The sequence below is a fragment of the Enhydra lutris genome, unplaced genomic scaffold (genome assembly GCF_002288905.1).
Source record: "Enhydra lutris kenyoni isolate GAN:26980312 unplaced genomic scaffold, ASM228890v2 scaffoldscaffold68, whole genome shotgun sequence".
In the NCBI taxonomy this organism is placed as follows: Eukaryota; Metazoa; Chordata; class Mammalia; order Carnivora; family Mustelidae; genus Enhydra; species Enhydra lutris.
The window spans coordinates 827,670-855,463 of record NW_019154152.1 but is presented as its reverse complement, the minus strand read 5'-3'; the positions used below and the strand labels follow the sequence as shown (position 1 = coordinate 855,463).

Below are 27,794 nucleotides of genomic sequence, written 5' to 3'. Positions count from 1 at the left end.
ATGATTGGCAGAGTGTCCATGACCTGGAGGTGAGAACCGGGACTGGAGGTGGGGGTCACCAGACTTCCACCGACAGGTTTTTCCAGCCTAAACATTAGCCTTTTGGACTGTGACTCCTCACTAGGGCTATTGGCCTGCAGTCTCCTTTTCTCCCTTCGGGGGCCTGAGAGATCTTGGAAGGAAGATGTTGCAGGAACCATGTTCCGACCTTCTGAGCAAATACCCTGAGATTAGCAAACCTGATTCCGCCACTCAAAGTTAGGAGGAAAAGGGCGCTCGCCTAGTTAGTTTGTGACATTTTCTGTTGGCTTATACTTTCTTAGAATAATTATGTTAAAAGTAAATCGAATGCATTCTGTTCAGGGTATTGACTCAGGGCCGTGGGAGTTAACATTCCTCTGGTGTTCTGGTTGCTTTTTTACTTTTTTCTTGAGTTAGAGCCCCTCACAAGCCTTGGTATCAATGGCTTGTTTTCCTGCCTTAAATCTTTGTCTCCAGAATTTCTGTTCATCCTTGAATAGCTTCTGCTCTCCATGACCCCCACCCAGGATCTCCTTTAGGTATTCTACACTGGATTAAAGTGGGCACTGTGTTAAAATATATATATATATATATATTTAGAGAGAGAGAGAGAGAGATGAGATGAGATGAGATTTCTTCTCAACAGCCAGGATCCAATAGAGATTATTATTCAGGCTTTTCTGAGTTGTTAGTACTATATTGACTTCCTTCTCTCTCCCACCACTTCTCTCTACTCTCCCTCCCTCTTCCCCCTATCCCCCCTCCCTTGGCAATAACTGTGCTTTAGAAAGCTCTGAAAGGCCTGTTCTGTTTCTGACCATGGCCTCCTTTGACAAGGAGATTACAGTGATTAAAAATAACAAGTTGAGGATCCTCAAGGGGATTCCCATATAGGAGGACAATTTGCAGGACCAGCCATTCCCAGATCACAATTTCAAGCCAAATAGAAGAAAATCAGCTGAAATGTTCAAGAATTGACTGAAAATAAAAGAGGCTCTTTTGTCTAACGAAAAGTCTGTTTATGAGGAAAATAAAGCCAGACCCTGGCTAATGAGAGTGGCTTTTCCTAGATGCTCTTTAAAGGGAAATTTCAAGGAACTTGATGGGAAAAGAATGTCCAGTGGAGGTTTCAAAAGCTTGTCCAACTTCAAGCACAATTGGGGGATTTATTCTAAACAGGGAGGTTTGGAGACCTCCAAAACTGCCTGACTTTCTCTTTCTTTATCCCACCTGGGGCACACAATGCCATAGGAGTGGGTGTCCCGGAGAGCCCCATCTCAGTCTGGTAGAAAGAGCTTAGGCTTTGAAGTTGACTGGGTCTGTTTCAACTTCTGCTCAGTCCTATATTCACTGTGTGACCTCGGGCAGGCCACTTCACCTCTCTGAGCCATAATTTCTCCAGCTGTAAGATGAGAGAGCTCCCCCACTCCTTACAGCATTGCTGGGAGAGTCAGACATAATCTGTTTGTGGTGGTGGGGGGAAGCTGTCATAGAGTAAGTGCTCAAAAAATATATATATAATAAGATGATTATTTTGGAAATAGAAAAATACTTGGCAGAGACACTGGATGAGACATTGTGTTAAGTACTTCCTACTCATCTCACTTATTCTTTCCATTACTGTGAGGTAATTTATTGTTATTCTTTTTTTTTTTTTTAAGATTTTTTATTTATTTGCCAGAGAGAGAGATAGAGCAAGTGAGTACACACAAGCAGGCAGAGAGGCAGGCAGAGACAGCGAGAGAAGCAGGCTCCCCGCCGAGCAAGGAGCCCGATGCGGGACTCGATCCCAGGACCCTGGGATCATGACCCGAGCCGAAGGCAGCGGCTTAACCCACTGAGCCACCCAGGTGTCCCAATTTATTGTTATTCTTATTTTACAGATGTGATGACCAACTCTCAGAGAGGTTTAGGAACTTGCCCATGATCACACAGCTAATAATCAGTAGAGTCAGGATACAAACTAAGGGATGTTTGACTCCTAAACATATGTTCTTAACCAGCCTTCTATATTGACACAGTAAAATGAAGGGGGAATAAAATGAATTCACTCTAGCTACCCTCGGGCTTCTGGATGGTGAGTCTTCATTGAAGGGAAGGAGCAACATTTCAAGATAATAACTGATATATCTTGGGGTACAAAGTATAAAGTGATGGCTCCTTATTTACATTTGCTTTTTTTCTTTTTATAGACTTCAGGATTGCATTTCCTCATAAACCAGAGAATTAATTTAGGAACATGAACAACCTTGTCAATCTATAGCCAAGTCCTTTTGTTTGTGGGGAACCAGAAACAAATTGGATAGGGAAAAAACCCTAATTTGATAGTTGGTTTATTTTTACATGCAGATGTATACCACCATGCCTACCAAATGATGTATTTGGAAAGTACATATGGAGAATCTGAGAAATTTAAACTGGATAAGGACTTTTAAGTAAACTATTTCTGCTCTAGTGGGGTTTTAAAAAATTAAGTACTGCTGATGAAATTGTAATTCCCTGTAAGTCGCCCCTCCCACCTCTCCTCTTTTCTGCTACCATCTCCCTCTTTTTTAATCACGTTACTTAATTTTTTTTTTTTTTTAATATTTTATTTGACAGAGAGAGATCACAAGTGGAGAGAGAGACAGAGAGAGAGGAAGAAGCAGGCTCCCTGCCTAGCAGAGAGCCCGATGTGGGACTCGATCCCAAGACCCTGAGATCATGACCTGAGCTGAAGGCAGAGGCTTAACCCACTGAGCCACCCAGGCAGCCCACGTTACTTAATTTTTTAAACTTCCCCCCCTTTAATAAGTATTTAGTTCAGATTGATAGAAATTAAGAGTTTCATGAAATGCAAAAAAAAAAAAAAAATTAAAACTTAACCAAAAATGAAAGCATATCAAATAGACATTTGTCAAGGTTAGAACTTGGGTACTCCCCACGCACGGTGAAGTTGTCATTCCATGGCTGCCGACTGACTCAGCTGGAACAATAGGGTATGACTGCCGATATGTCCACCAACATGGGCTGACATAGCAAGAACTTTTCACCATTCCTCTCCATTTGCTTGTTACACAGAGTGTCAGATGTAGGTCAATATTAATTTTTGTGGGGGAGGAAAACCTCTTACCAAGTTATATTAGTTGAGATACAGGTTAAGCTCGTGTTCCAAAGAGACGCCAAAATACAGTGTTTTAAATAAGAGATAAATGGGAAGTCTCTGATGATGGACAGCTTTGCTCCACAGGGTCAGCCAGGAGCCCAGATTCCTTCTGTTGTGTTGCTCGGCCAAACCCCTAGCACTCTACTGTCCCATAGGTGGCCACGAGTGACAGCACCTGAAATGTAGCTAGACCACATTGAGATGTGCTGTGTCAAGTACATACTGGTTGTTGAAAAATTAGGACGAAAGAAAAATAAACTTCTCCAATAACTTTTTATGTTGATTACATATTGAAGTGATAATTATATATATTAGGTTAAATAAAACTAGGGCTAAAATTAATTTTAATTGTTTTACACTTACGTCTACCAGATACGTGTTAACAAATACACTGAATTTCACCTGCCTTGAGCTTATTGCTACTGGACAGCACTGTGGGAGTGCTGTAACCATTCTGGTGAATGGTTACATCATTCATCAGAATGGTTACAGCCGTGTCACTACCAACACATCTGGGTTCTGGTCAGCTGGCAGCTTTCTTTTGCATCATGTGACCCAGAATGGTGCCCAGCACTTCCAAACACACTCCACTGGTAAGAATTTAGTGACTTCACCACATCTAGCTGCAAGGGAGCCTGGGAAATAGAACATTTAAATGGGCAGCCAAATGCCCAGCCAAAACATGGGGAAAGGACTCGTTGTTGTTTTCCAAAAGGATGAAGGTGAAAATGGATTTAAAGGCACAATTAGCTATTTCTGCCACATGTTTTAATGCACAGTCATATAAAAGCACAGTATTTTGAGTCCTCTCACCCAGTGAAAGGTATCTAGACGGTCTTCTCAACAGCATGTGAGGTTGATATACTTGCTAAATGAGTCCATAGGGAAAGGAGAGTTCCTGTGTGTGTGTGTGTGTGTGTGTGCGTGTGTATGTGTGCTTGTGTGTGTGTGTGTGTGTGTGTGTGTGTGATATTGATAAGTTTCATAATGAGAAGAAAAAGGTATGTCAGACTGGCCTGTTCTGTCTCACCTTCTCCCTCAGTAAAGGAGGAAGCTATAAGGAAAGAAAGGAATGAAGGCAGAAGTGGATAAAACAAGACAATGAGAGAGAGAAGAAGGAGGAGGAGGAGAAAGAAGAAAGGGAGGAGGAGGAGGAGAAGGGAAAATAAACTAAAAGAGAAGAAACAAAAGCTCCCTGGGGTATATATTCAGAACGAAAATGAAAGACAATTTGAGGAGACAGGAGACCCAGGGTTAGGTTCAAAAGGCACTATGGAAAGCAAAGATTCCATAAGTCAAAATTATTCCTTAAAAATCCTTTCAAATTGTACATAAACTACACAGGTACTAGACTCAAGGTAGCCTTATTTGTGTCCCCTTCCAGACAGTTCTGTTAGTGGGGAATGGAAGCAAACCGACATTTCGCAGAGGTCCAGCGCTGCTAATTGTCCTTCCAGCGCTGGAAGGGACCAATGCTCCCCCAACTGAGTAACAGGTAAAACAAACAGTTTGCTTGTCCCCAACCACTGACGTGACAGGTACAAAATACTCACTGTGATGGGGTGAGGGGATGAGAGTCTCCTCTCATGCACACTCAAGCACATGTGTGCATTGAATGGAGTGGCAAGTGGCCCAAATTATCAAAGGTGTTCTTTCTTCTATCTTCCTCTGACAGCGTACAGTTGTGTGTGTGATGACGTCATAGACATCTACAGTACCAGGGAGCTTATCATGTCATCGAATGCTTTCTGCATGGCTGGCCAGCTCTTGCTGGCATACATTTCCCACTTTTATAGGGTGTCTTGGCTGGGCTGGAGTTGGGGCTAGGATGGGAAGGGTTATGGGTTAGGTGACATCACCAGATGTCCTTGGGAGCTCGACATAGTCAAGGCTTCTAACTTTCACAGAATATTCAAAACTTCCATGAAAAGTTCTGGAAAAGTCAAACACATCTATGGGATTAGCTGAGGCCTGGAAGATCCATGGGAAATAACTTGAACCCTATCTACAGTTGTGGCTCAGGTATTTGCAGATATGTATCCCTGGACTTCAGGAGGGCAGAGAAGGGCTCCAAGCACAAGCCACCGTGTGTGGGGGATAGGAGTGTGGGTGGATGGGCAGAGTCAGAGTAGGTCATAAAAACTGGATGGTGATTCTAGGTGCTATAGGAAGCTCTTAATGATCCTCCTCCTGTCCTCTCCTCCTCCTTTTCTCTTTCTCCTTCTCTTCAGCCTTCTTCATTTTCTTTCCTTCCTTTTCTTTCTCCCCACAGCTGCAACACTACCCTTTGAATTTTACAGATACACCAAGCTCATTCCCACCCCAGGGCCTTTGTACATACTCTTCTCCATGACGAGAATGGTCATGCCCACATCTTCGTGTGGCTCGCCCCTCATCTTTTAAGTTCGACTCAGATTTTATCCCTTTAATGAGGCTTCTCTGACCACCTATGTTCCCCATTACATTTGCCTGATTTTGTTTTCATCATAGCCCTTAATCACTCTCTGAAATTATCTTGTGTATCATCTACCTCCTCATGCTAGAATAGGAGCTTTATGAGAACAAGGACTATGTCTTTCTTATTTGCCATTTCTAGCACCCAGAACAGTCTGTGGACATAACAGGCACTAAATCATCATTCTTGGAAAAAAAACCAAAACCAACAATAAAGAATGCTGGTGTGAGATCTCCCTCTAAGAGACTTAGATATGAGAAAGAGAAAGAAGAGAAAGCGTTTCTCTCTCAGCCAGAGAAGTGAGACCAGGGATGGGGACCAACAGCAAGGAGGGAGCTCCAGGTGGTGGCAGCAGAGAGAAAGGATGCCCGGTGCCCTGGGAGCATTGGCTGCGGGGGGGGGGGGGGGTGAGGGCAGGCAGATGGCTGGGTCCCAGGTGAAGACTGTTGGGAGGAAGGTGATCGGCATGCTGGAAAGGCAGGTCAGGGATGGTTCAGAGGTGAAGAGCTGAAGGACAGCAAGCAAAAGAGCAAAGGGAAGGGGCTCCAGCTTCAGACACTGGCTCTGATTGAATGAAGAAGGGGGCAGAGAGGATTCTCAATCCATCAGACCTAGACACCAATTATCAAGTGACTTTCCCTGGAATTACCACTTGGTGGGATTATTTGTGTGGTTTCCAAACCTAGCTATGCATCAGAATCACTTGGAAAAGTAAACAAACAAACCATAGCTTCCCGGGACCCACCCCAGACAAAGGGCTGGATTCCAGAAATCTATTATCTGCCTTTTTTTTTTCTTTTTTTTTTTTTTTTGGTAATGGAGAGGGAGAGAGGAGCAGAGGCAGAGGGAGAGGGAGAAAGAGAATCCTAAGCAGGCTCCACGCCCTGCACAGAGCTCGACATGGGGCTCGATCTCATGACCCTGAGATCATGACCTGAGCTGAAATCGAGAGTCAGACGCTTACCCGACTGAGCCACGCAGGCGTGCTCCCCCCAACCTTTTTTTAAATTTTAAAACAAGATGGGGAGAGACAAAGAGAGGGTGACCAAAAGGTAGTCACTTTTCTATGAGCATGCTTCCCCACCACAGCCTCTCCCAGCCCCACCACAGCCTCCCATGCTCTATGTAGGTTAATACTGCTCACATCACTGCCCTTTCCTGTTACAGTGAGTAGCCAGTAGAATGTCCTCAAAGCTAACATGATAGCAGCCTTTCCCTGCCTTGGCCATGGAATGGTGGGGAAAGAAGAATCGAGGGCTTCCTTTAGGTGACAACATTCCCAAACTGGCAGAGCCTGAGGCACAGCTGGGCTGGTTGTACTTTCCTCTTGCCAACATTTCCCTTCCGTGTAACTTCCGCTCATGGGTCCAAGTTTGGTTGTTCGGAGATGAGCAAATAAGGTCTCCCCCTTGGCCACATGTCAGCCCTTGAGGTGTTTGTGGAGAAATACCAACTCCAACATCTCTTCTGACTCCAATGCCCCCTTTCTTCAGCCATTCTTTCTAGGGTGCTGTTTCTCATCCCCTTGCACTTTGTACTCCAGATGTGCTCTGATAGGATGGAACATGAGGAAGGATTATCTTCCTTGTCCCGAACACTGTGTTTGTGTTAAGCCGGGTCTGGCGTTTGCTGCTTTGGCAGCTGTGCTGTGCTCTGGGATCGTGCTGAGCTTCGTGCCAATAAACATTTCTGTGAACTCCTGGGAAGGCTTGCATCCCTCCTCTCCCTGTACTGGTGTGACTGGTTCTTGAACCTAAGATTTGACACGATTCCTCCTGACTTGGTCTTAGCCTTCCTCAGACTTAATCCAGCACGTTTGGGCCCCTCCCTGTAGCTATCAACCACTCATGAATCTGGATTCTGTCACTGAGGGATCAAGCCACATAATCTAATTTTGGATTATCTACAATTTTTTTAAAAGATTTTATTTATTTATTTGACAGAGAGAGATCACAAGTAGACAGAGAGGCAGGCAGAGAGAGAGAGAGGGAAGCAGGCTCCCCGCCGAGCAGAGAGCCCGATGCGGGACTCGATCCCAGGACCCTGAGATCACGACCCGAGCGGAAGGCAGCGGCTTAACCCACTGAGCCACCCAGGCACCCGGGTTATCTACAATTTTGATAAGCAGTCTTATCTTTTTAAGATTTTTTAAAAAATTTATTTATTTGACAGGCAGAGATCACAAGTAGGCAGAGAGGCAGGCAGAGAGAGAGGGAGAAGCAGGCTCCCTGCTGAGCAGAGAGCCCGATGTGGGACTCAATCCCAGGACCCTGGGATCATGACCCGAGCCAAAGGTAGAGGATTTAACCCACTGAGCCACCCAGGCGCCCCAACATCTAGTTAATAGTTTTGAAGTCAGCTGATTTGCTGTCATCTCAGTGACCTTTAAGTACCAACTGCCACCTTCCTGGTCAGCTACCTCAGTTTAGCCACAAATACTGTTCCCCCAGACTGCTAAGGAATCATACAGTCTAGGCAGAATTACTTTCTTTCTTTGTTTCAAAATTAGTGGAGGCTCTTTCCATGCAACATGTCAGGACCAAAGTTAACTAAGTAAAGCAAAAAGAGAATTATTGAGTCTCCTATTTGGAAAGTCTAGGGGTGGATCTGGCTTCAGGTATAAATGGATCTAGGAACCCAAAAAGGTTCTCTCCTCCCTCTCTGCTTTCCACACCTTCCTTCTACCTTGTCTGTCTCACTCCTCCCATCCTTTATCTCTTGGCTCTGTTTCTATGAGTTGTCCTCATTTTTCTTACGACAGATAAACTTTCTCCAAAAGCAAGGAGGAGAGCTGCCGAGAACCTTGAATGAAAAGCCTTTCAGTTAGTTCTGTAACTAAAAGAAAGGCCCTTGTCCCTTTAACTAAACTGGAAAATCTCAGGGAAGGATTCTGATTGGTCCATCTTGGATCATAGACCCAGGTGACTGGGATGTGGAGAGAGACTAAATTTGGGTCACAGTCATTTCTGTGAGGTTGTGTTTCGGGAGGGAGATCATCCAGCCCCAAAGATCGTCCAAATAGGGGAAGAAGTGAGGCTCCTGGGGAGTGTGCAGGCCTTGGCGCTACCTGCCCTCACCCATGTTCCCAGCTACACTCTCTTGGCCGACACATTGCCAGGTCCCCAGGAGCTTCCTTCCCACCCATCCTGCTTCCTGTCCATGCAATGGTCAGTTCAGAACTCATTCATCTGCCTCCCAGCTCTCCCATGAAGCACATGGAAGCACATAGGGGAAAGAATGAGCGTCTCTTGAGCTGTTGCGATGTGCGTCATACACATTCCCTCTTTTCATCCTTACAACAAACCCATTAGATGAGAATGATGATCCCTATTTTTTGGAAGAGAATGATTTATTTTTAAGACAGCTTATCACTTTAACATTTATGTATACTCACTATTACAAATATTAATTCATTGTCATAATAATAATATGAGATCAATACTATTACTGCCATTTTATAAGAGATTAGAAACTGCAACCGTGAGAGGTGAAGTCACTTGCCCAAGGTTGCACATAGGAAATGGCGGGGCGGGGGGTACTCAAACCTAGACTTATTAGCTACATCCATTGTAGAAAAACAGTTTTTGATTTTTAGATATGTGTGCTATTTCATTTGGAATGGGAGATGTTTCATCTCTGGCTGGGGATGCTGGATCACTGGCTAAAGAAGACCATCCAGGGGAGGAGGGTAAGCCAACCCCACCATACACACTGGCTCATCTTTTAGACTTTTAGCCTTATCTTCCCATCTGTCAACCCATCACTAGCATCTCCTGTCTGATCCTGGCTGGGTGGGCTCAACTGGGCCAATTTCTAAGTGAAGCGTCTGAGTTGCAGCTTCCAGGTGCTCTGAATGTCACACAGAGCAGGGAGGGGACCACAGTGGCTTGTGGACTGCTCCAGCAGTCCTTGGAATCCCCCTGTTGCAAGTTAAGGCAGAAGTTAAATTCCCTGTAGTTGACATGGGGGACATGAGGACTGGGGCAGCTCAGTTATATTTAGCAGGTGGATGCTGGCCCTGGGATGGGTCTGGGGTCTGGTTCGGGGTATTTTCACTGCTGTTGGGGCCGGGGAGTCTGAAGCCCACAGGCAGAGTGGGGAACATGATGGTAGTGGGTGAGCTCCAGTGAGGGTGATAAGCACAACAGATGAACTGGGTAACAGCTCTTCAGAGTGTGTGTTACATGGTCGATGCACCAACCTTTGAAGGACCCAGAAAAGTATTTGGGAACTGGGGTTTGCATATGGCCAGTGTACCCACAGCTGGGGAGAACTCAACCTTGCGCAGAGATTTAAGGCCAGGCTCCAGTGTGAAACGTTGATCCTCACATAAGCAAGGCAAGCCAGAGAGGCCCTTGGCACTGGTTTTTAGGGAGGGCTATTATTCAGTAACCATACAACTTCCAGCCTCATCTTCCTAAAACATAAATCTGAATATGACATTCCCTAACTAAACCCCCCATTCCCCCCAACCCAGGACTCCCTCATCACCTCCAGAGTGGTATCCCAAGGCTTTGAAGGCTTTTAAGTTTCTACCCCCTGTTTGCCTTCTTCCCCTGACCTCTAGCATACCTACTCTTCCTCCCAGCTTGTATTTTATGAAATACAGAATTGCTTCCGGTTTCCAAAGCCGAGACTGGCTTGTCATGCCTTTCCCTCTACCTGGAGTGCTGTTAGTCCTCTCGTCCACTGAACAAACTCCTGTTCCTCATTCAACTTGGCGCTCAAATGCTACATCCTCCTGGAAGCCTCCTCTGGCTCCCACAGTAGACCGAGATCCTCCCTCCTCTGGGATCCCAGAGCACTTTGTTCCTATCTCCATGACACCCATCATATGCTGTACAAAATATTTGCAGATGTGTCTTGTCTGTTTTTTTTTTTTTTAAGATTTTTATTTGTTTATTTGAGAGAGTGAGCAAGAAAGAGAGCACAAGATGGAGGAGGGTCAGATGGAGAAGCAGACCCCCTGCTGAGCAGGGAGCCCGATGCGAGGCTTGATCCCAGGGTCCCGGGATCATGACCCAAACTGAAGGCAGACTCTTAGCTGACTAAGCCACCCAGGTGCCCCCAGATGTGTCTTTTCTTCCCAGCTTTTAGATTATATGATCCTAGAGGGAGAAGCCCTGTTTTTTCTCTGTGTTTCCAGAGGCAGAGCCCTGGGCTGGCAGAGACAAATGCTCAGTAACGAAAGGATGAGGGAGGCTAACACACTCCACATAGTAACCCAGGGGGCCTTTGGAGGAGGGACCAGAGCAGGAGGAAGCCCACTATACATTGAAGACAAACGAACACCTTCTCATTCATTCATTCATTCAATGAGTCTTTATTGAGCATTTACTGTGTGATAAAAGGCACACTAAAGGCTAAAAATACAGTGCAGCTTAAGACAGACTTGATCTCTGCTCTCGTAGAGTTTACAGGTTTTTAGAGGAGACCATCATTTAACATATAATTCACAAGTAAGTATATACTTAAAACTGGGTGAGAGGAATCTGGAAAAGGGAATGAGTGTTGGAAGGTTATATAGTGTGTGGGGCTGAGGGGACTTCACAGCAAACCCTATACTGGGTGTGATGAGCTACAGGAAGACTATTCATTACAAGTGCTTACCCAGATCTCTCCAGAACCTGGCCTGTGAGGATCGTCCCCAAATCCTGTGAGGATGATCCCTGCTGCAGTCCTCTCAGGGGTCCTCCATGGGCACCTCCTAGAGTTTTTCTTGGGTGGTTCAGTGATTGTCCCTGAGGACCAGCTTTTTGAAACCCATTGTTGGTTCATCAGCCTGTTGGGCATCACAATCTGTCATCATAAGCATCACCTTCGTCATCGTCTTCTTAAGCCCCAACATCACCAGCACCACGGCCAGCATCCGTTACAGGTCTTGAATCCTTTTATGCCAGGCTCTGTGATAAATGTGTATTTAATCCTCTCCACATTCCCACAAGGAAGGCAATATCATTAACTTCTTTTTAAAAATGAGGGAACAGGAGGTGAAATAACTTGCCAGAGGTCATGTAATTAATAAATGATAGCTCTAGGGTACTCATCCCAAATCTTTGCTCTTAACCAGTTCCCTGGATATGCTCACAGGATGGCTCTGGATGGAACTTTTTTGTTTTTTTCAAATCCTTCATAAACATTTTTTCCTGAATTTCTTGGGTCTCTTAATGGCCTCTCTTGGGAGGCGCTTGGGAGGAGTCATTAGAGAGAAGATTCTATTATTTATTGCCGAGCTGTCATCTTCAGTCATTACTGGGACTCAGAACACACTGCACATTTGTTTCTTTCAGGAGAGTCATATAATGGGGCTCTCTGGAGGGTTGGGATCTCCTGTCTTCCTTCAGATTATACTGTGTACCACCATCGTCACCAGTGATAATTAGGGATCGAAGCCCCGCACTGAGTTCCACCTCCAGAGCCACCATCTTGTTGGTTGTACTCAATGAGGGAGAGTACCCCTCAGTGTTTTTGAACCAGCAGGAATGCAGCACTCTGGGAAGCTGAGTTTATGGTTAGCCCTTTAAGGGCACTACCCAGATGTACAAAAAGGTGAATATTTATCATTCAGAAACATTACTTTATAATATTTTTATCAAAATATAACTAACCTGGGGAAAAGTTCACAAATCACACAGCTCAGTGAATTATCACATGTTGAGTACACTGGGGCAACCGGTCCCCAGATCAAGAAACAGAACATGATCTGTGCTCCAGAGGCATCTGTTGTACCCCCTACCCCCAGATCAATTCTCACTCCACTTTGCCTCATGGTAACTGCTGTCCTGACCTCTGCATCATAGATTACGTGGTCTGTTTTTGAACTTCGTAATCATCTCAAGTGAAAGAAGACACAGCTTTTGTATTATTTTGAGTGTCTTCTTTCACTCAGTTATGTTTATGAGATTCATCCCTGTTGTGTGTAGTAGTAATTCCCTCCTTTGCATGACTACAGTGCATTCAATTATACGAATACGCCATGACTGACATATCCATCTTACTGATGATGGACATTGAGCGTTTCCATACAATGTTACTATGAATCTTCTGATGGGTGTTGTGTGGTCCCCATCTGTATGCATTCCTGTTGATTTAGGGTGGCATTACTGGATCATAGGGTGTGTATGTGTTCAGCCTCAGTAAATACCGCCAGAATTTTCCAGTGAAAATTGCTTATTTTTGGTTCACCGGTGTGTGAAAGTTGCAGTTAATGTTTGATATTGTTAGTCCTTTTATGTTTAGTCAACCTGGTGGAAATGCAGTAATTTTTATCTCCCTGTTGGCTAACGAGGTCGGGTGTCTTCATATGCTTTTTGGCCGTTTGGAGACCTTCTTTTATGAAGTTTTAGTTCATATGTTTTGCCTATTTTTCTCTATTGCGTTGTCTATCTTTTTCTTATTGATCTGAAAGAGGCTTTATATGCTTTGGATTAAAGTCAATTGTGGTTAAATGCGTTGCAAATACCTTCTTCCGCACTCTGCCCTGCTTGTTCCTAGTGATGTCTTTTCTTGAGCAAAATTTTTATATCATCTCATTTATATATCTTCTCCTTTATTGTCAGTGTTTTGTTGTTGTTGTTTTTTTGTATGTCCTGCTTAAAAAGTCTTTCTGACTCCAAGGTCATTCATATTTTATCCTCGGCCAACTTCTGAAAGCTTTGTTGTTTTGTTCTTCACGTTTACTTTACCGTCTGTGTGAAGTTTATTTTGTGTATGATCTGTAAGACCAAGTTACCTGTTTTTACCTGGTTGTCTAGTTGCCCCAGCAGCTCTGTTGAAGATAATTGTCTTTTCCCCCAGCTGCCCTGCATCCCGTCCTTAATCATACATCAAGTTTCCAGGTACTTGTAGAACTTTTGTTAGACCCCAAACTATACAATTGGCCTTTTCCCCTTCCTTGCTAGAACACCCTGGCTGAACTTCTGTAGCTGCATTAGTCTCGACTCGTGGTAGCCCAAGCCCCCCAACTTTTCAGCTCTCTAGACGGCCTTAGATATTCTTGACCCTTTGCATTTGCATATGTTTTGCAATCAACCTGTCATTTCCCCAAAACACATGATGACAGTTTAATTTAGAGTGCACTGAATCTATAAATCAATTTGAGAAGAACTGACATCTTTATAACAGTGAGTTTACTTGTCCATGAACACAATTCAGTAAACTTAACTGCACATCAACTCTGTGCTAATCACTGTGCCAAGCCTAGATGTGGTTCTCGCTTTTGAAGGACTTGAACGAGTAGGTAAACAAACACTTATCCACAAAATGCAATGTGATCATCTCATCACTGATAATAAGAGCTAATATTTATTAAGTGCCTATTATGTTCCAGGCAGGATTTTAAGAACTTTACATGTATTAATTCATTCACCCTTTCCACTGATACTTGGACGTAAGTGCTGTTATCATGCCCACCTGTAGGTTTTTTAATTGCAGTGCAGTCTACATACCATAATATATTAGTTTCAGGTGTACAGCATAGCAATTCAATATTTCTGTGCATTGCAAAGCAGTCCATGATAAATCTAGCTACTACCTGTGGCCACATAAAGGTTTTATGATATGATTAACTGTATTCCCTATGCTGTATGTTGCATCTCCTTGTCTTATTTATTTTATAACTGGAAGTTTGTACCTTTTAATCCTCTCCCATTTTACCTCTCCTATTTTACCCATCCCTCCCACTCCACTCCCCTGTGACAACCACTGGATTTTTCTCTGTTACCGTGAGTCTGTTTCTGTTTTCTTTTATTTGTTCATTTGTCACCCCACTCTAGATAACCTCAGACTGCTTTAAGGCTGGGAGTCTGTCCCTCAGGGATCTCAGCTCTTTCTTCTGTCGGCCGCTCTTGAGCACTATACTTTCCTGACTGTTTTACTGTGCTTTTCCTCTCACCCTTTCTTCCTTACTAGGAAGGTCTATTTGACCTTTTCTAGACATCAGTAGCCAATTAGAATGCGCTACTGCTTTTATGGGATGAACTGACCAATTATAGCATGAGATTTGCAATCTTTGCATCTCAAAGTCCTGCCCTGAGATATCATTGTGACCACTGGTGCCTTATCTAAGACGGTTGTTTTAGCTTTTAGGGTTTGGGGGTCCTTTAGTTTTAGAACTGAAACCAGAAGACTAGAATATCCTTCCCTGACGGGGGGTTGCTTATCAGAATCATGTAAATGTTATTTGTTAAATGAATTGATTTTTAAAATTTCAAAACTTAACCCTGTGGAATACCCATGCTATGACTAATATACTCACTATGTTTAATTCTGGGCGGAATGTTAAGCTGGGGAGGGAGTCTGGCCCTAAGTCTGCCTCTGGGTCATCTTACCACCTTGGTGTGTCTGTTGACCTCTCTGTGTCTTTGTTTCCTGTCTGTGAAATTAGAAGGCTGGAATGGAGGATTCTTGGGAGAGGCTTGAGGCTCTAAGAGTCTATAATTCCACGTTTAAAGGCCAGAATCTTAGCACTTTAATCCACACAGTAATTTAAATCTCAACTTACATAAATTTCAAAAAACTGGAATTGAGATTTTTTTTTTTTGGATGTCAGGCTCTGTGCTAGGGGATAGAGATACAAAGAGAATTAAAATGAATTCCTCTCCAGCATAACTCACAGTCCAGTGGAGAAGGCTGGTAAAAAGAGTATTGCAGTGCAATGCAAAAATTGCAAGAAAGGATTTCCATCTCAGGAGATTGAAGATACAAATGAAGGGGTGACCGTCATTGCTGAGTAGACCCTTGAGCTAGATTCTCATGAAAACATAGTTATATTTTATAACTGTAGTTTATTTCTAGTTCATGCAAAGTACAACATGGATATTTCTGGTCCATGAGTCATTCTCTGTGTAGTTATTCAGAAACCCAGGTTCCTTCCCTTTTGTGGCTCCACCATCTTCTCACACGACACCAGAGTCTCCTGCTGGATCCCCTGCATTCTGCAGCCATAGGTGGGAAAGCAAGAGTGGCAAGTTTGTGTGGGCCAGGCTGGAAGCGGGATTCATCATGTCTGTCTGTGCTTTCCCTTGACAGAATGAGGGTGCAAACAGACCTAACTTCAGGGGAGGTTGGGAATGTGGCCTAGCTGAGATCCCACAAGAAAAAGGAAATATGTTTTGGAGAACATACAGCCGTCTCTGCCCCCACAAAGGACTTTGTAAGGGAGTCTCTGCTGTGAGCAGCTAGGTTTCTCTCGGACCAGTCTAATGGGGAAGTCTAACATGACACAGCTGGCAAGACGGGACTACTGACCAGGGACTCTCTTTATCAAATTGTGGGTACTTGGAGAGAGCTCCCTGAAGTCTTTGTTGGTTCAGGGGGGCCTCAACTGAGATCACAGTGGAGGCATTTCACAAGTTCTGAAATGTAGGGGGGAGCAGGGTGGAGGGCGATAGTTCATGACTCAAAGGGATGAGGGTTTTCCACTGTCCACGGCCCGTCCAACCCACAGGTCTGGCATACTGATGAGAACTCGTGAGCATCCCTTTGTCAGATGGAAGCCAGCTGATTCCTGTGCTCTTAATTTGCTTTCTTCTCTCTCCACAGTAACGCTTTCAGCTGCCCCTCCCTCCTACTTCAGAGGATTCACATTAATTGCCCTCAAAGAGAACAGAGAGGGAGATAAGGAAGAAGACCACGCTGGGACCTTCCAGGTAAGACCCCTCTGGGCTCCTCCGTGGCCCCCGTGCCCTCGTGGGTGGAAGCCAGGTGGGAGGTGGGCAGACTGAGGAGCTTAAGTGACAGCAGAGACCCAGGGGCCTGAGGTGGCTGAGGTGCCACTTCCTGAGGGCACTTCCCTTGACCACAGGCATGGCGGGTCAGGTCCGTTGGAAAGACGCATAAAGGAGTAGGCAGCAGATGCCGGAAGGCCTTCGGGCCCGGCCAGCAGGCAGGGCTCTGCTCTAGGCTCCCAGTGCCTGCGGGCGGCAGACAGCCCAGCTCTGTGGGACGCTCAGAGCCCTGGCGGGGCCCAGCTGTTTTTCCTGAGAACACTTTTGTGACTGACTGGCAATTCTCAAGCATCCACGGAACGAGAGCTTAGGATGGCCCAACTGGAAGGAATAGGAAGCATAGGAGAAGGGCTATTAAAGGGACGAAGAGATTGATTTATGAGAGGAGATTAAAAGAATTAAACATGCTTTGCTTGGCTAAATGAACAGGGCTGAGTGTGAGAGGTGGTAATGGTCTTTAAATGTCAGTCCTCACAGAGCAGCCTCCTCCAGGGGAGGCTGCGTTTGACTTTGTACAAAAGGGCACGGCAAGACGAAAGTGGGTCAAGAGAAGAAAGAGAATCACAAAGGCGAGAGCCCTGACAGTGAGTCATATTTCACCGTGGAATATTCTTCCAAGGGAAGTGGCAGGAACATCATCCCCTTTCAGAGGTTTAGAAAAAAGGCCGTCCAGTCGTCAGAACGTGTCCCAGAAGGATTGGGGCCATCCTAGGAGGAGGCCTGGCCAAATTGGCTGGAACCATTTCTCATCTTAAATTTCCATTGTTCTAGAATCCATTTTTTATCTGGCATTTGCAAACTCAGAAGAACAAAATAAAACCTCAGAAATACACCCGTAGTTGACTGCTGGGGCCTCTGGTGCCATTGAGGGTGCCGTAGAGGGGCCTGCCCCAAAATATCTTCCTCGTCCAAAGATATCTTTTAATCATTTTGTAGCCAGGTTGTAATTTTGAATCCCCTGTTTTAAAAAATGTCCATTGCTTCGGCTTCTGGGCCTCCGGCCTAGCGGGACTGTTAATTCCATGCTCATCGTAATGTCCTTGTGTGTACTTAGGTACGAGCAGGAACTTTCTTGGCATATATCCGAAGACGTTACCCAATTATAATACTAACGATGGCCAATATTTGTTGGGTTCTGACCCTATGCCAGGCATTAGGTTAAGTTCTTTACCTTATTTTGGTTTATCTCCTCTTAATCTAATTAGTATACCTCATCTTGCTTTGGTTCTCCAAACAACCAAGTAGATAGGAACTCGTATTCCTGTTTCATGGATCAGGAAAATGAAACTAGCCAGGTTACATCATTTGCTTAATCAGCTAGTGAGGAGTAAGGCCAGGTTCCTCTACCAGGTGTCTGATTCCAGAGACTGAACTGTTTAAGCTCTGAATAGTACTGAATAAGCTCTGGGCACAAGTGTGTTTGCACAGCGTGTCGGTGAGGTCGTCATCATCGCGAGAGGGAAGTTCAGGCACGCGCTCAGCCCACAGAGCACTGAGGTCTAGTCCCTGGTCCTTGTTGCGCTAATTTACCTGGAGGTGTAGATGGTGTTTCCGACTCGGGCAGCTGAGAGATCTGGGTGCCTGAGTGTCCGGAGGGGTAAAGTTCTAGGAAGGGAGGAGGTGGGGGGGGGGGGGTGGGGAGGGCGTGGGACCTTAATTTTCACCCAGACAAAATGTATCTGCTCTAAAAGGATGCTTAGAGATAGATGCTCAAAAGAGTTGAAATCAGAGTTCAAACAGAGATTTGTACACCTGTGTTCATAGTAGCAGTGTTCACAGTAGCCAAAAGGCTAAACAACGCAAGCACCCACCGAAGCAAGAACGGATGAACAGACATGGTGTACACACACCGTGCAATATGAATTCTTATTCTGGTGCATGCTACCATATAGGTGACCTCGAAGACACCGTGTGAAGTGAAATAAGCCAGTCACATACTATATGGACAGTATGGACAAAAGGACACATACTGTATGATTCCACTCGTGTGACAGACTGAAAGTAGTCAAATCCAGAGAAACAGGAAGTCCAGTGGTAGCTGCCAGGGGATGTCCAGGAGGAGGGAATAGGGAATTATTGATGAACAGGTACACAGTTTGGGTTTGGAAGATGAAAAAACATTCTGGAGGGGGACAGGGGTGATGACTGCATGAAAATGTGAATGTACTTGATGTCACTGAACTGTGCACTTAAAATGGTTAGGATGGCCAATTCTATGTATATTCTACCCCCCCCCCCACACACACACAAACGATGCCTGAGTTAAGCCTAATGGGGACATGATGTGAAGTTAGGTGTGAGGAGTTACGTGGCTTCTTTCTTTAAAGGCTCTTCTGTTTTAATTTGATACACTGATAGTCCTTTCCAACTCACTGTCGTTCCTACTCCGCTAAATCTTGGTCCCTTCACTTGTATTCACTGATGAGTGAATACAAGGTCCAGCTCACAGTGGGCAATGAGTCGATGTTTGTTGAATGAATAAGTGAACATGTTACTCTTTCCACTAGTGTCCATTGCTCAGTCCTATTTGGAATTTTCCAGAACTCCTATCTCTTTAAGCATCCTCCCTTCTTCCTTCTTTTGGAGCTTTGGACATCATTTCTTATTACCTCACAATGGTTCACCACCAGAGTGTGGTCCCTGGACCACCTGGGACCGGGCACTTTTTAGAAAGACAGAATCTCAAGGCCCACCCAGACCTACTGACTGAGAAACTCTGAGGGTGGGGGTCTCCATGACCTCTGCTTTCTCGAGCCTCCGGGTGAATCTAGCATCTGCTGGAGTTTGAGAACCATGTTGAAATGAGACCTGGATCCAGCCCATCCTCCTTGAACCACAGATCCGTCTACTCCCACATAGCCTCACTCCTCCTACCAGCCCTGGAGGAATCAAAGTGGGAAACAAACACAAAACATGACGAGCAGACAGTAATAATGCTTGTGTGCCAGTTACTGTTCTAAGTGGTTTACATTTATTAACTGATTTAATCCTCAGAGCAACACTCTGGATAGGAGTGTTGTCCTGTTTTTCGCAGAGGAGGGAATTGTGGCACAGAGCAATTAAGTAACTTTCTTAAGACCACTCAGCTCTGAGTGATAAAGCTGGGATTCAGACTCGGCCAGTCTGGCTGCAGATCTCTACTCTCAACCACCTGACCACGGTCTACACTGCCTCTCCATGTGTCCGTGTTCAGTGAAAACATGAGGGTCTACTACGACTTTTTTGTGGGGGTAGTTTCTGTGCCAGGGGCTTTACGTGCATTGTCCTCCTTAGTTTTCACAGCAACCCTGTGAGGTCAGTGTTGTTACCTCCATTTTCCAGAAGATAGAACAGAGTCTCCAGGGTACTAAGAAAATTGACCGAAGTAATCCAACTCCTCCGTGGGGGAGAGGAGCCAGACCTTGTGCGGGTGATGTTCTCACACTCCCTGTCCCCTCCCCTCCACCCCTGCCCTTGTGCACTAAATGCACACTCCACTTCTGTTCCTCTCATCTTGGAGGTTGGGGGGGGAGGAATCACAGCCCATGTCTCTGCGTTCCCTGTCCTGCTTCAGGCACCGCTGTCTCTATCCTCGCCCCTCCCACTCTAGCCTGCATGTCTTTTCTCTGTCTACCAAAGCTGTCACCTTGGGGGTCACTCATTTATCCGTGAGCATTTATAGAGTGTCTCCTGCATGCCAGGCTCTGAGGTAGGCACTGGGGGTAACGGAGGTGAGAACAGCAGATGCAGCCTTGCCCGTCTGTAGCTGACGGTGGCCTCCCTGGAACTGGACCCTTACATTTACCTCTGTGACCAACTGGCAGCGAGTCATCAGTGGGAACTGAGCAGGTGACCAGAACCTACAAGTGCCCTCTTGATTTTAAAAACATAACACGTAGCGATGAACACATATTTCTGTCTACTTCTTTGTTCACACCCTCACTCCAAAGACAACAATTTTGAGGACTTTCACAACAGAAGCGAAATTCTCATCCTCCTTAAATCTGGTCAAAGATGATATTCTGAGTTCTAAAAAGTCGCTCTGAGAGTGGGGGATTTTGCTTCTACACAAGGGAGCCCTTATGCAGAGCATATAGACTCACCAGGTACAAACAAATGTGAATTTTAACGCCCCTTTAGACTCGGCGGGGGAGGGAACGGGGCGGCTGGGTACAGGGTCACGCTGTTACCAGGCGGCAGAAGGCCCAAGGAGAAGGGGGTGGTTGCTCCTCTGCTTCCGACAGCGGGTCCAACATGGCAGCCTGCTAGGCGTCTACCAACTAGGGCGTCTGTCCCTGGCTGCCAGAAGGGAGAGAAATGGGAATCTCTCTTTGATGAGCAAGCTCGTGTACTTACGGTTAATTGGAACTGACAAGGAATGCAGGGGATGGACGGCCTGCACAGAAGTAACCCGCTAATCCTTAAAATTGTATTTCTAAAGCCCAGTTGCTCCCTGGAATGCTCACAACCCAGCCAACTGTCCAGCTCATTCTTCCCTTCAGGTCTCTGCTCAGATGTCCCTTTCTCGGGGAGGCTGTCCGGATCACCCTGTTTGAAACTTCCCTCCCCCTCCTCCTTCAGCTCCTGGGCTGGACTTCTGAGCCTTCTTCTTTCCCACTTAATTTTTGTCTTGTTGCCTTTATTGGCACCTGATGGGCCATTTGACTTGTCGACTTGAATGTTCTCTGCTCCCTTCCATTTCAATTATAAGCTCCATGAGAAAGGGATTTTTATTTGTCTTGTTTGCTGCCGTATCCCAATACCTACAACTGTGCCCCACATGGAGTGGGCACTCAAATATTTACTGACCAGATATTAAGCTGCTAATATATAATGCTATCCCTTTATTTTATTCTTAAGATCTGTATGCATCAACCAGTTTAGGTAATAGTCTGTCGATCAAAGGAAGAAAACCTCATTTATAAAGGGTTGTCTGCCTGAGAAGATCCTTTATCGATACCATACAAACAAGTATCTTTTTAATAATTAATTATCCCATACTCTTAATCACCTGTTTCTAACCTGTTTTCATCTTCTCTTCATTAATAATCTGTGTTAGCATCTAATGGGTCCTGAGCCATGTGAGGAGCTCAGAGGTTTGGACACACTTTTCCAAAAATCAAATTCCATCGCAAGCCTTTTCTTAGGAATTTTCTTAGTTTATAGGAAAATTTTCTCTTCGTAGAGCCACCCAAGCTTAATCATGCCCCTTGAAAGATACTAGGATTTTTCAATTTGCGATTCACTGTTATAAATAATGGAGTAAAAAAAAACATCTTCTGCATGTGTTTGTCCTTGTTTGGTAATATTTTGCTAGAATAGATTCCCAGAACTATAATCACAGATGCAAAGGATATGGACATTTTAGTGATTTTGATATGTATTATACAGGTGATTATAAAATTCCACGCAGTACTCCTGTCAACAACTTGATATGGGCCTTTCATCATGGTAACCATACCCACTGACGTGAAGGGGACAATATATTCCCATGTCAGGACTAGGATTTGGGCAGTCCTCAATCATAGGTTTGGCATAGGTCAAGTTGATAGACCAGATCTAGCAGGATGAAAGCTAATGGAGAAACACAGAAAGTCACCTACTTAGATCCAAATAACCAATGGCATGTGTACAAGAAGAGTTGGTTGAATTTATGGCAACACATTAAACAAACAACAACAAAATACCTTAGGATTTTTAGTTACCTGTAAGTTCAGAATGAGTCACCTATGAGATAGCACCCTGAAAAGCTACTGAGGTCTTAGATTATAGGAGCATAAACACAGGAGTTAGATTATCTTATGGGATTCTTTTTTTTTTTTTAAACATACAATATATTATTTGTTTCAGAGATACAGGTCTGTGAATTGTCAGTCTTACATATTTCACAACACTCACCATAGTACATGCCCTCCCCAATGTCCATCACCCAGCCTCCCTATCCCTATCTCCCACCCCTCCGCTCCAGCAACCCTCAGTTTGTTTCTCGAGATCAAGAGTCTTTTATGGATTCTTAATCCATCCCGAGAAAGCTCACAATATTCACTCTATATATAGAGTATACCTTCCTAGTGAATGAATAATACAGTGTAAAATATGTATTTCATTCATTCATTTATTCAGATAGTTTCTTAGCATTCATAGCTCTCTGTACTTTCCTTCAGCATGGTTTTTAAAACTTATATGTTTCTTTGTTGGATCGTTTAACATTGCTCAACCCCTACCAGATTGTAGGGCAAAACCGTATCCATTGTATTCACTAGTTTATTTCTAACAATCAGCACCATACTGGTGGACACTCAGTAAATGCTGGCCAAGATGCATTAGTGAAAGCACTAATTACCAGCGATGTGAAAGGCAACACACTAGGCTCAGAGCATACCAAAATGAATAATTAAGGCCTGGCCCCTGGTAGCAGGAGGTCGAGATCTACAGCAGAACTTCCCAACCCTGGTATGCTGGGTATACTGGAGGATCCCAAGTGGGTTATAGGAACACCTAGATATTTATTTCTTTGTATATTGCAGTGGTCTCCTTTGTTGACACTAGGGAAGTTCTATCATTTTGCACCTGTGACACAGAGCAACCCAACTGCACATGTACAAGAAGAGACTTGGCTTTGTGGAAGCACGTTGAGCGAACAGCTAAGAACTATATAGAAAGAACCATACTGCACTATGATAGGTGCTAGAATTGCTGCATGTGTGCAGATAAGAAAACAGGCATCTTCAGGAAGTGAGGCGTGAGTGCTGATTTGGGAGGAGAGAAAGGACAGAGAGGTGATTACTTTGTGTTGTCTCTTTGGCTGGTTAAAGCTTACAGGCAGACAAGGGACGAAGATGAAAGGGATGTGTGAAGACCACTCTGCTCTTTCCTCACACCTCTATTTTAAAACTTTCCCTATTTAATGTTTCAATATATCGTCTTTGATGAGTGCAGAGAGCCCAGCGAGGACACAGTAAGTTTTCTTTTTTTTTTTTTTTTAAGATTTTATTTATTTATTTGACAGACAAAGATCACAAGTAGGCAGAGAGGCAGGCAGAGAGAGGAAGGGAAGCAGGCTCCCTGCTGAGCAGAGAGCCTGATGTGGGTGGGGCTCGATCCCAGGACCCTGAGATCATGACCTGAGCTGAAGGCAGAGGCTTTAACCCACTGAGCCACCCAGGTACCCCCACAGTAAGTTTTCTTACGTGAATGAATGAATGAATGAATGAATGAATGAACGAATGAACCAGGGGATGAAAGAGGTCTTTCATGCCATCCCTTTCGCTTCAGGAACTCACTTAGTGTAAAATGTCTCTGTAGAGATGGGACCTAATAGAACCATCAGAAGAACACATTTTGAAAACAATACCTCTTGTTCAACTCTTAGCTTTCTTTTTTTAGATTACTGTCTAAAATCATTTGTAAGGGGGCGCCTGGGTGGTTTAGTGGGTTAAAGCCTCTGCCTATGGCTCAGGTCATGATCCCAGGGTCCTGGGATCGAGCCCCGGGTCGGGCTCTCAGCTCAGCAGGGAGCCTGCTTCCTCCTCTCTCTCTGCCTGCCTCTCTGCCTACTTGTGATCTCTGTCTGTCAAATAAATAAATAAATAAATCTTTGAAAAAAAATAAAATCATTTGTAAGAAGAGTGAAAAGCAGCTTGTCTTGTGATTATCTTGTCTTGTGAGTGCCGGGGGTAGATATTGGGTCCTCAGGCCTCCACAGCCCTAGTCTCTGGCATCCGCTACCAGGAAGGATGAAGGTCACTTCCAAGCAAGCAAGTAACTAAGTCTGAGAAGCAGATGCTCTGTGGGGACTAGAGCACAGAGCATACCCTTGTATTGTGTTGAAGAATACAGAAAAGGATAAATACAGAGAAAGATAAAAAAGAAATAAAAAATGTCATCTTACAGATAATCATCACTAATATTTGGGTACATTTCCTCCCAGATCTTAAATATAGATGCATATATAGAGTTATTCAACAAATATTGGAACAAAACTATATATAGGGTCGTCTATCCTCTTTTATTTTTCATGAACATTATGAGTATATTTCAATGCAATTAAACATTATTCCACAGCATGAATTTTAATGGCTTTATAATACTCCACTATTCCATTGAATTATAATTTATTCAATTGTTCCTCTATTGTTGGGCAACATAGGTAGTTCTAGTTTTCCTCTTTATTTTTTTTCTCTTTACTGCTAAAAAAAAGCCACTGCAAGAAATACAACACATAAATCTTTGTTAGTATCTGTGAGCATTTCCTTATTATTAATTTCAAGAATTAAATTACAGGGTTCAGAGCCTCTCTTTCTCTCTGCATACACACACACACACACACTCACACACGTGTCTATGTTTACAGTGTTATTATGCTGCTGGGTTATTATGGGTTATTCTGACAGAAGAAAGCAGTCCTATTTCTAGGCTGATTTTCCTCAAAAAGGACCATGCATCCCATCATTACCCAATTCTAACTTAACTTTTCTATTTCCAATACAGCAGACCTGGGCTCAAATTCTGTCTCTACTAGCTAGGTAAAGAAATCGCTTAATGTCTTTGAAATCTTAGTACCTTCATCTATAAAACAGGGATGATAAAGGTTATTTTGAGAATCAGAGGAGATAATTTATGTAGAATTCCCAACACAGTGGACCCTCAATCAATGTTTCTTCCTCCTGAGCCAGCAGCTCAGTGCCCTTTGCACGTCCCTGTGGCCAGTGAATCACCAACCCCATCCCTCCGGACATGTGAGCAGACACCCTTCTGAGGCAAAACCAAGCCACTGTCTGTCTGACGTCACCAGTGAGGGGAGAGACAGACTTGTCTCACTCTTTCTGTGTTCATCGTCATATGACTGAGAAAGCTCTAAAGTAAAATGGAAAAACTTCAGGGTTGCTGGATCCAGGATGCCCAGTAAATAATGCAGAACTCTGGTTGGGCTGGGCTGGGCTCCATTACTGGCTTTGTGACCAGACAGCAGCCTCACTGAAAACTGGTTCAAGTGATACATTGACAAAGGCTGTGCACGGGGCGGAGGGGGAGGAACAGACAGAGGAAACCACACCTGTCACTTCCGGGTATGAACTAGTCTGTTGGTTTAATTCCCTATCTCTTCGTTGTTAAGTTCCTTGAGAATAGGACCACCCATTTCGCTCATGACAGCACACCCAACAGGCACTCAGCACACACCTATCACATAAATAACTAAATGTACTGATTTCCTGTCCATTTCTGACCTTCCCATGAGGTAGGCACTGTTGTCATTCGCATCACACAGGCCAGGTAACACTAGAGTAAAACAGAGATGTGACAAAGGGCACAGGGCCGCAGATGGCCATGGACCAGGATGGAGACAGGTGAGGACAGACTCTGGGCTATTTCATCCTTTCAGCATCTCCTGTAGCTGCGGGAGGAGAAGTGTGGGAGGGACACACAGAAGTTGACTGCTTGTCCCCTAAAATCCTTTCAGGGTCATTCCAGAAGCATACAAGTTTTATCACCCTACAGGTCCTTCCTGTGCCATCACCCCTGACCCCACGTCCTGCTTCCATCCCATTTGGAGTCTGGGCCCCTTCCCCATCTCTGATCCCCATCTCATATGCTTGGTGCCTTTGTCCCAGTTCTTCACACCCTGTGGCCCTGATGTGTGAAAGCCCTGCTCCCCTCCACAAGTCTGCAGAGCAGCAGAAATCTGGGCCATGGCCATCTCTGTATTCCCACGGCCTCCCCAAGGCTTGGCACTCTGGCCAGTTGATAAATGTTTTCCAAATTGATGGATGACTTGCTGCTGGAATTTCTGGCCCTTCCAACTTGTTTGTGGGCATGAGTTGTTCTCACGCTTTCTTGCCTGGGAACTAGTATTGTTTCCATCTATCTTTCTAAAGGTCTGGAAATCATTCTCAAACACCTTGTAGAATTGTGTAGCAGAAAATAGATACCTGTTACTGCCCCCAATGAACTTTTATCAGGTATGTATTAAGTAGCTCAAAAATGCCCATAAGCACTGTGTAGCCTTGCAATCCTCTCATTTTTATTGTTCACTTTTATTATTGTTATTTTTAAAGATTTTATCTTTAAGTAATCTCTACAGCCAAGGTGGGGCTCGAACTCATAATCCCGAGATCAAGAGTCACATGCTCTTCTGATTAGGTGCCCCTATTTTCACTTTTAAATTTTTATTTTATTTTTATTTTTTTAAAGATTTTATTTATTTATTTGACAGAGACACAGCGAGAGAGGGAACATAAGCAGGGGGAGCGGGAGAGGGAGAAGCAGGCTTCCCACAGAACAGAGAGCCTGCTGCAGGTCTCGATTCCAGGACCCTGGGATCATGACCTGAGCCACCAGCTGCCCCTATTTTTTATTATTTTAACTGAAGTGTAGCTGACACACAACGTTCATTGGTTTCAGGTGTACAGTGTAGGGATTTGATAACTGTCTACGTTATGCTGTGTTCACGTCTGTCCCCAAGCAGCACTATTATAATACCATTGACTCTGCTCCATAGGCTGCCCCTTTCATCCCTGTGAGTTCTTCTTTCTGTAATTGGAAGCTTGTATCTCCCACTCTACTTCACTCATTTTGTCCATCCCCCGCAATGCCTCCCCTCTGGCAACCATCAGTTTGTTTTCTGTACTTACCAGTCTATTTCTGCTTTTTGTTTACTCATTCGTATTGTTTTTAGAGTCCACATACAAGTGAAATCATGCAGTATTTGTCTTTCTCTGTCTGACTTAGCATAACATCCACTAGGTCTATGCATGTTATCCCAAATGTCAAGATCATATCCTCAGGCTGAGCAATATTCCATTATATAGAGAGAGGCCTCATCTTCATCCATTCCTCTATGGATGGACTCTTGGGTTACTTCCATATCTTGGCTATTGTATAATCCTGAAATAAATATAAGGGTGCATGTATCTTTTCAAATTAGTGGGTTTTGTTTTCTTTGGGTAAATACCCAGTAGTGGAATTTGAGGAACCTCTATACTGTTTTCTTTTCTTTTTTAAGATTTTATTATTTATTTGAGAGAGAGAGAATGAGAGAGAGAGAGAGCATGAGAAGAGAGAGGTCAGCGGAAGAAGCAGACTCCCTGCTGAGCAGGGGGCCCGATGCAGGACTCGATCCCAGGACTCCAAGATCATGACCTGAGCCCAAGGCAGTCGCTTAACCCACTGAGCCACCCAGGCACCCTCTATACTGTTTTCGACAGAGGCTGCACCAATTTGCATTCCTGCCAACAGTGCACTAGGGGAGTAGGGGCCCTCTTCACATCGTCGCCAACACTTGTTATTTCTTACCTTTTTGACTCTAGTCATTCTGACGGGTGTGAGGTGACATCCCATGACCACTTGGCTTTGCATTTCTCTTCTGATGATGAATGATGTTGAATATCTTTCCATCTGTATGTCTTCTCTGGAAAAATGTCTATTCAGGTCCACTGCCTGTTTTTAATCAGACTATTTGTTTTTTGAT

The 27,794-nt window shown here is 44.4% G+C and overlaps 1 protein-coding gene across 1 annotated transcript in view; it reads left to right on the top strand.

The window, feature by feature from the left end:
- LOC111159397 (spondin 1) overlaps window positions 1–27,794 on the top strand; it is a 270,204-nt gene that overhangs the window by 2,519 nt on the left and 239,891 nt on the right. Inside the window, exon 2 of the mRNA XM_022521820.1 lies at window positions 16,164–16,270. Coding sequence (XP_022377528.1) covers window positions 16,164–16,270 — 107 coding nt within the window. The remainder of the gene's footprint in view (window positions 1–16,163; window positions 16,271–27,794) is intronic.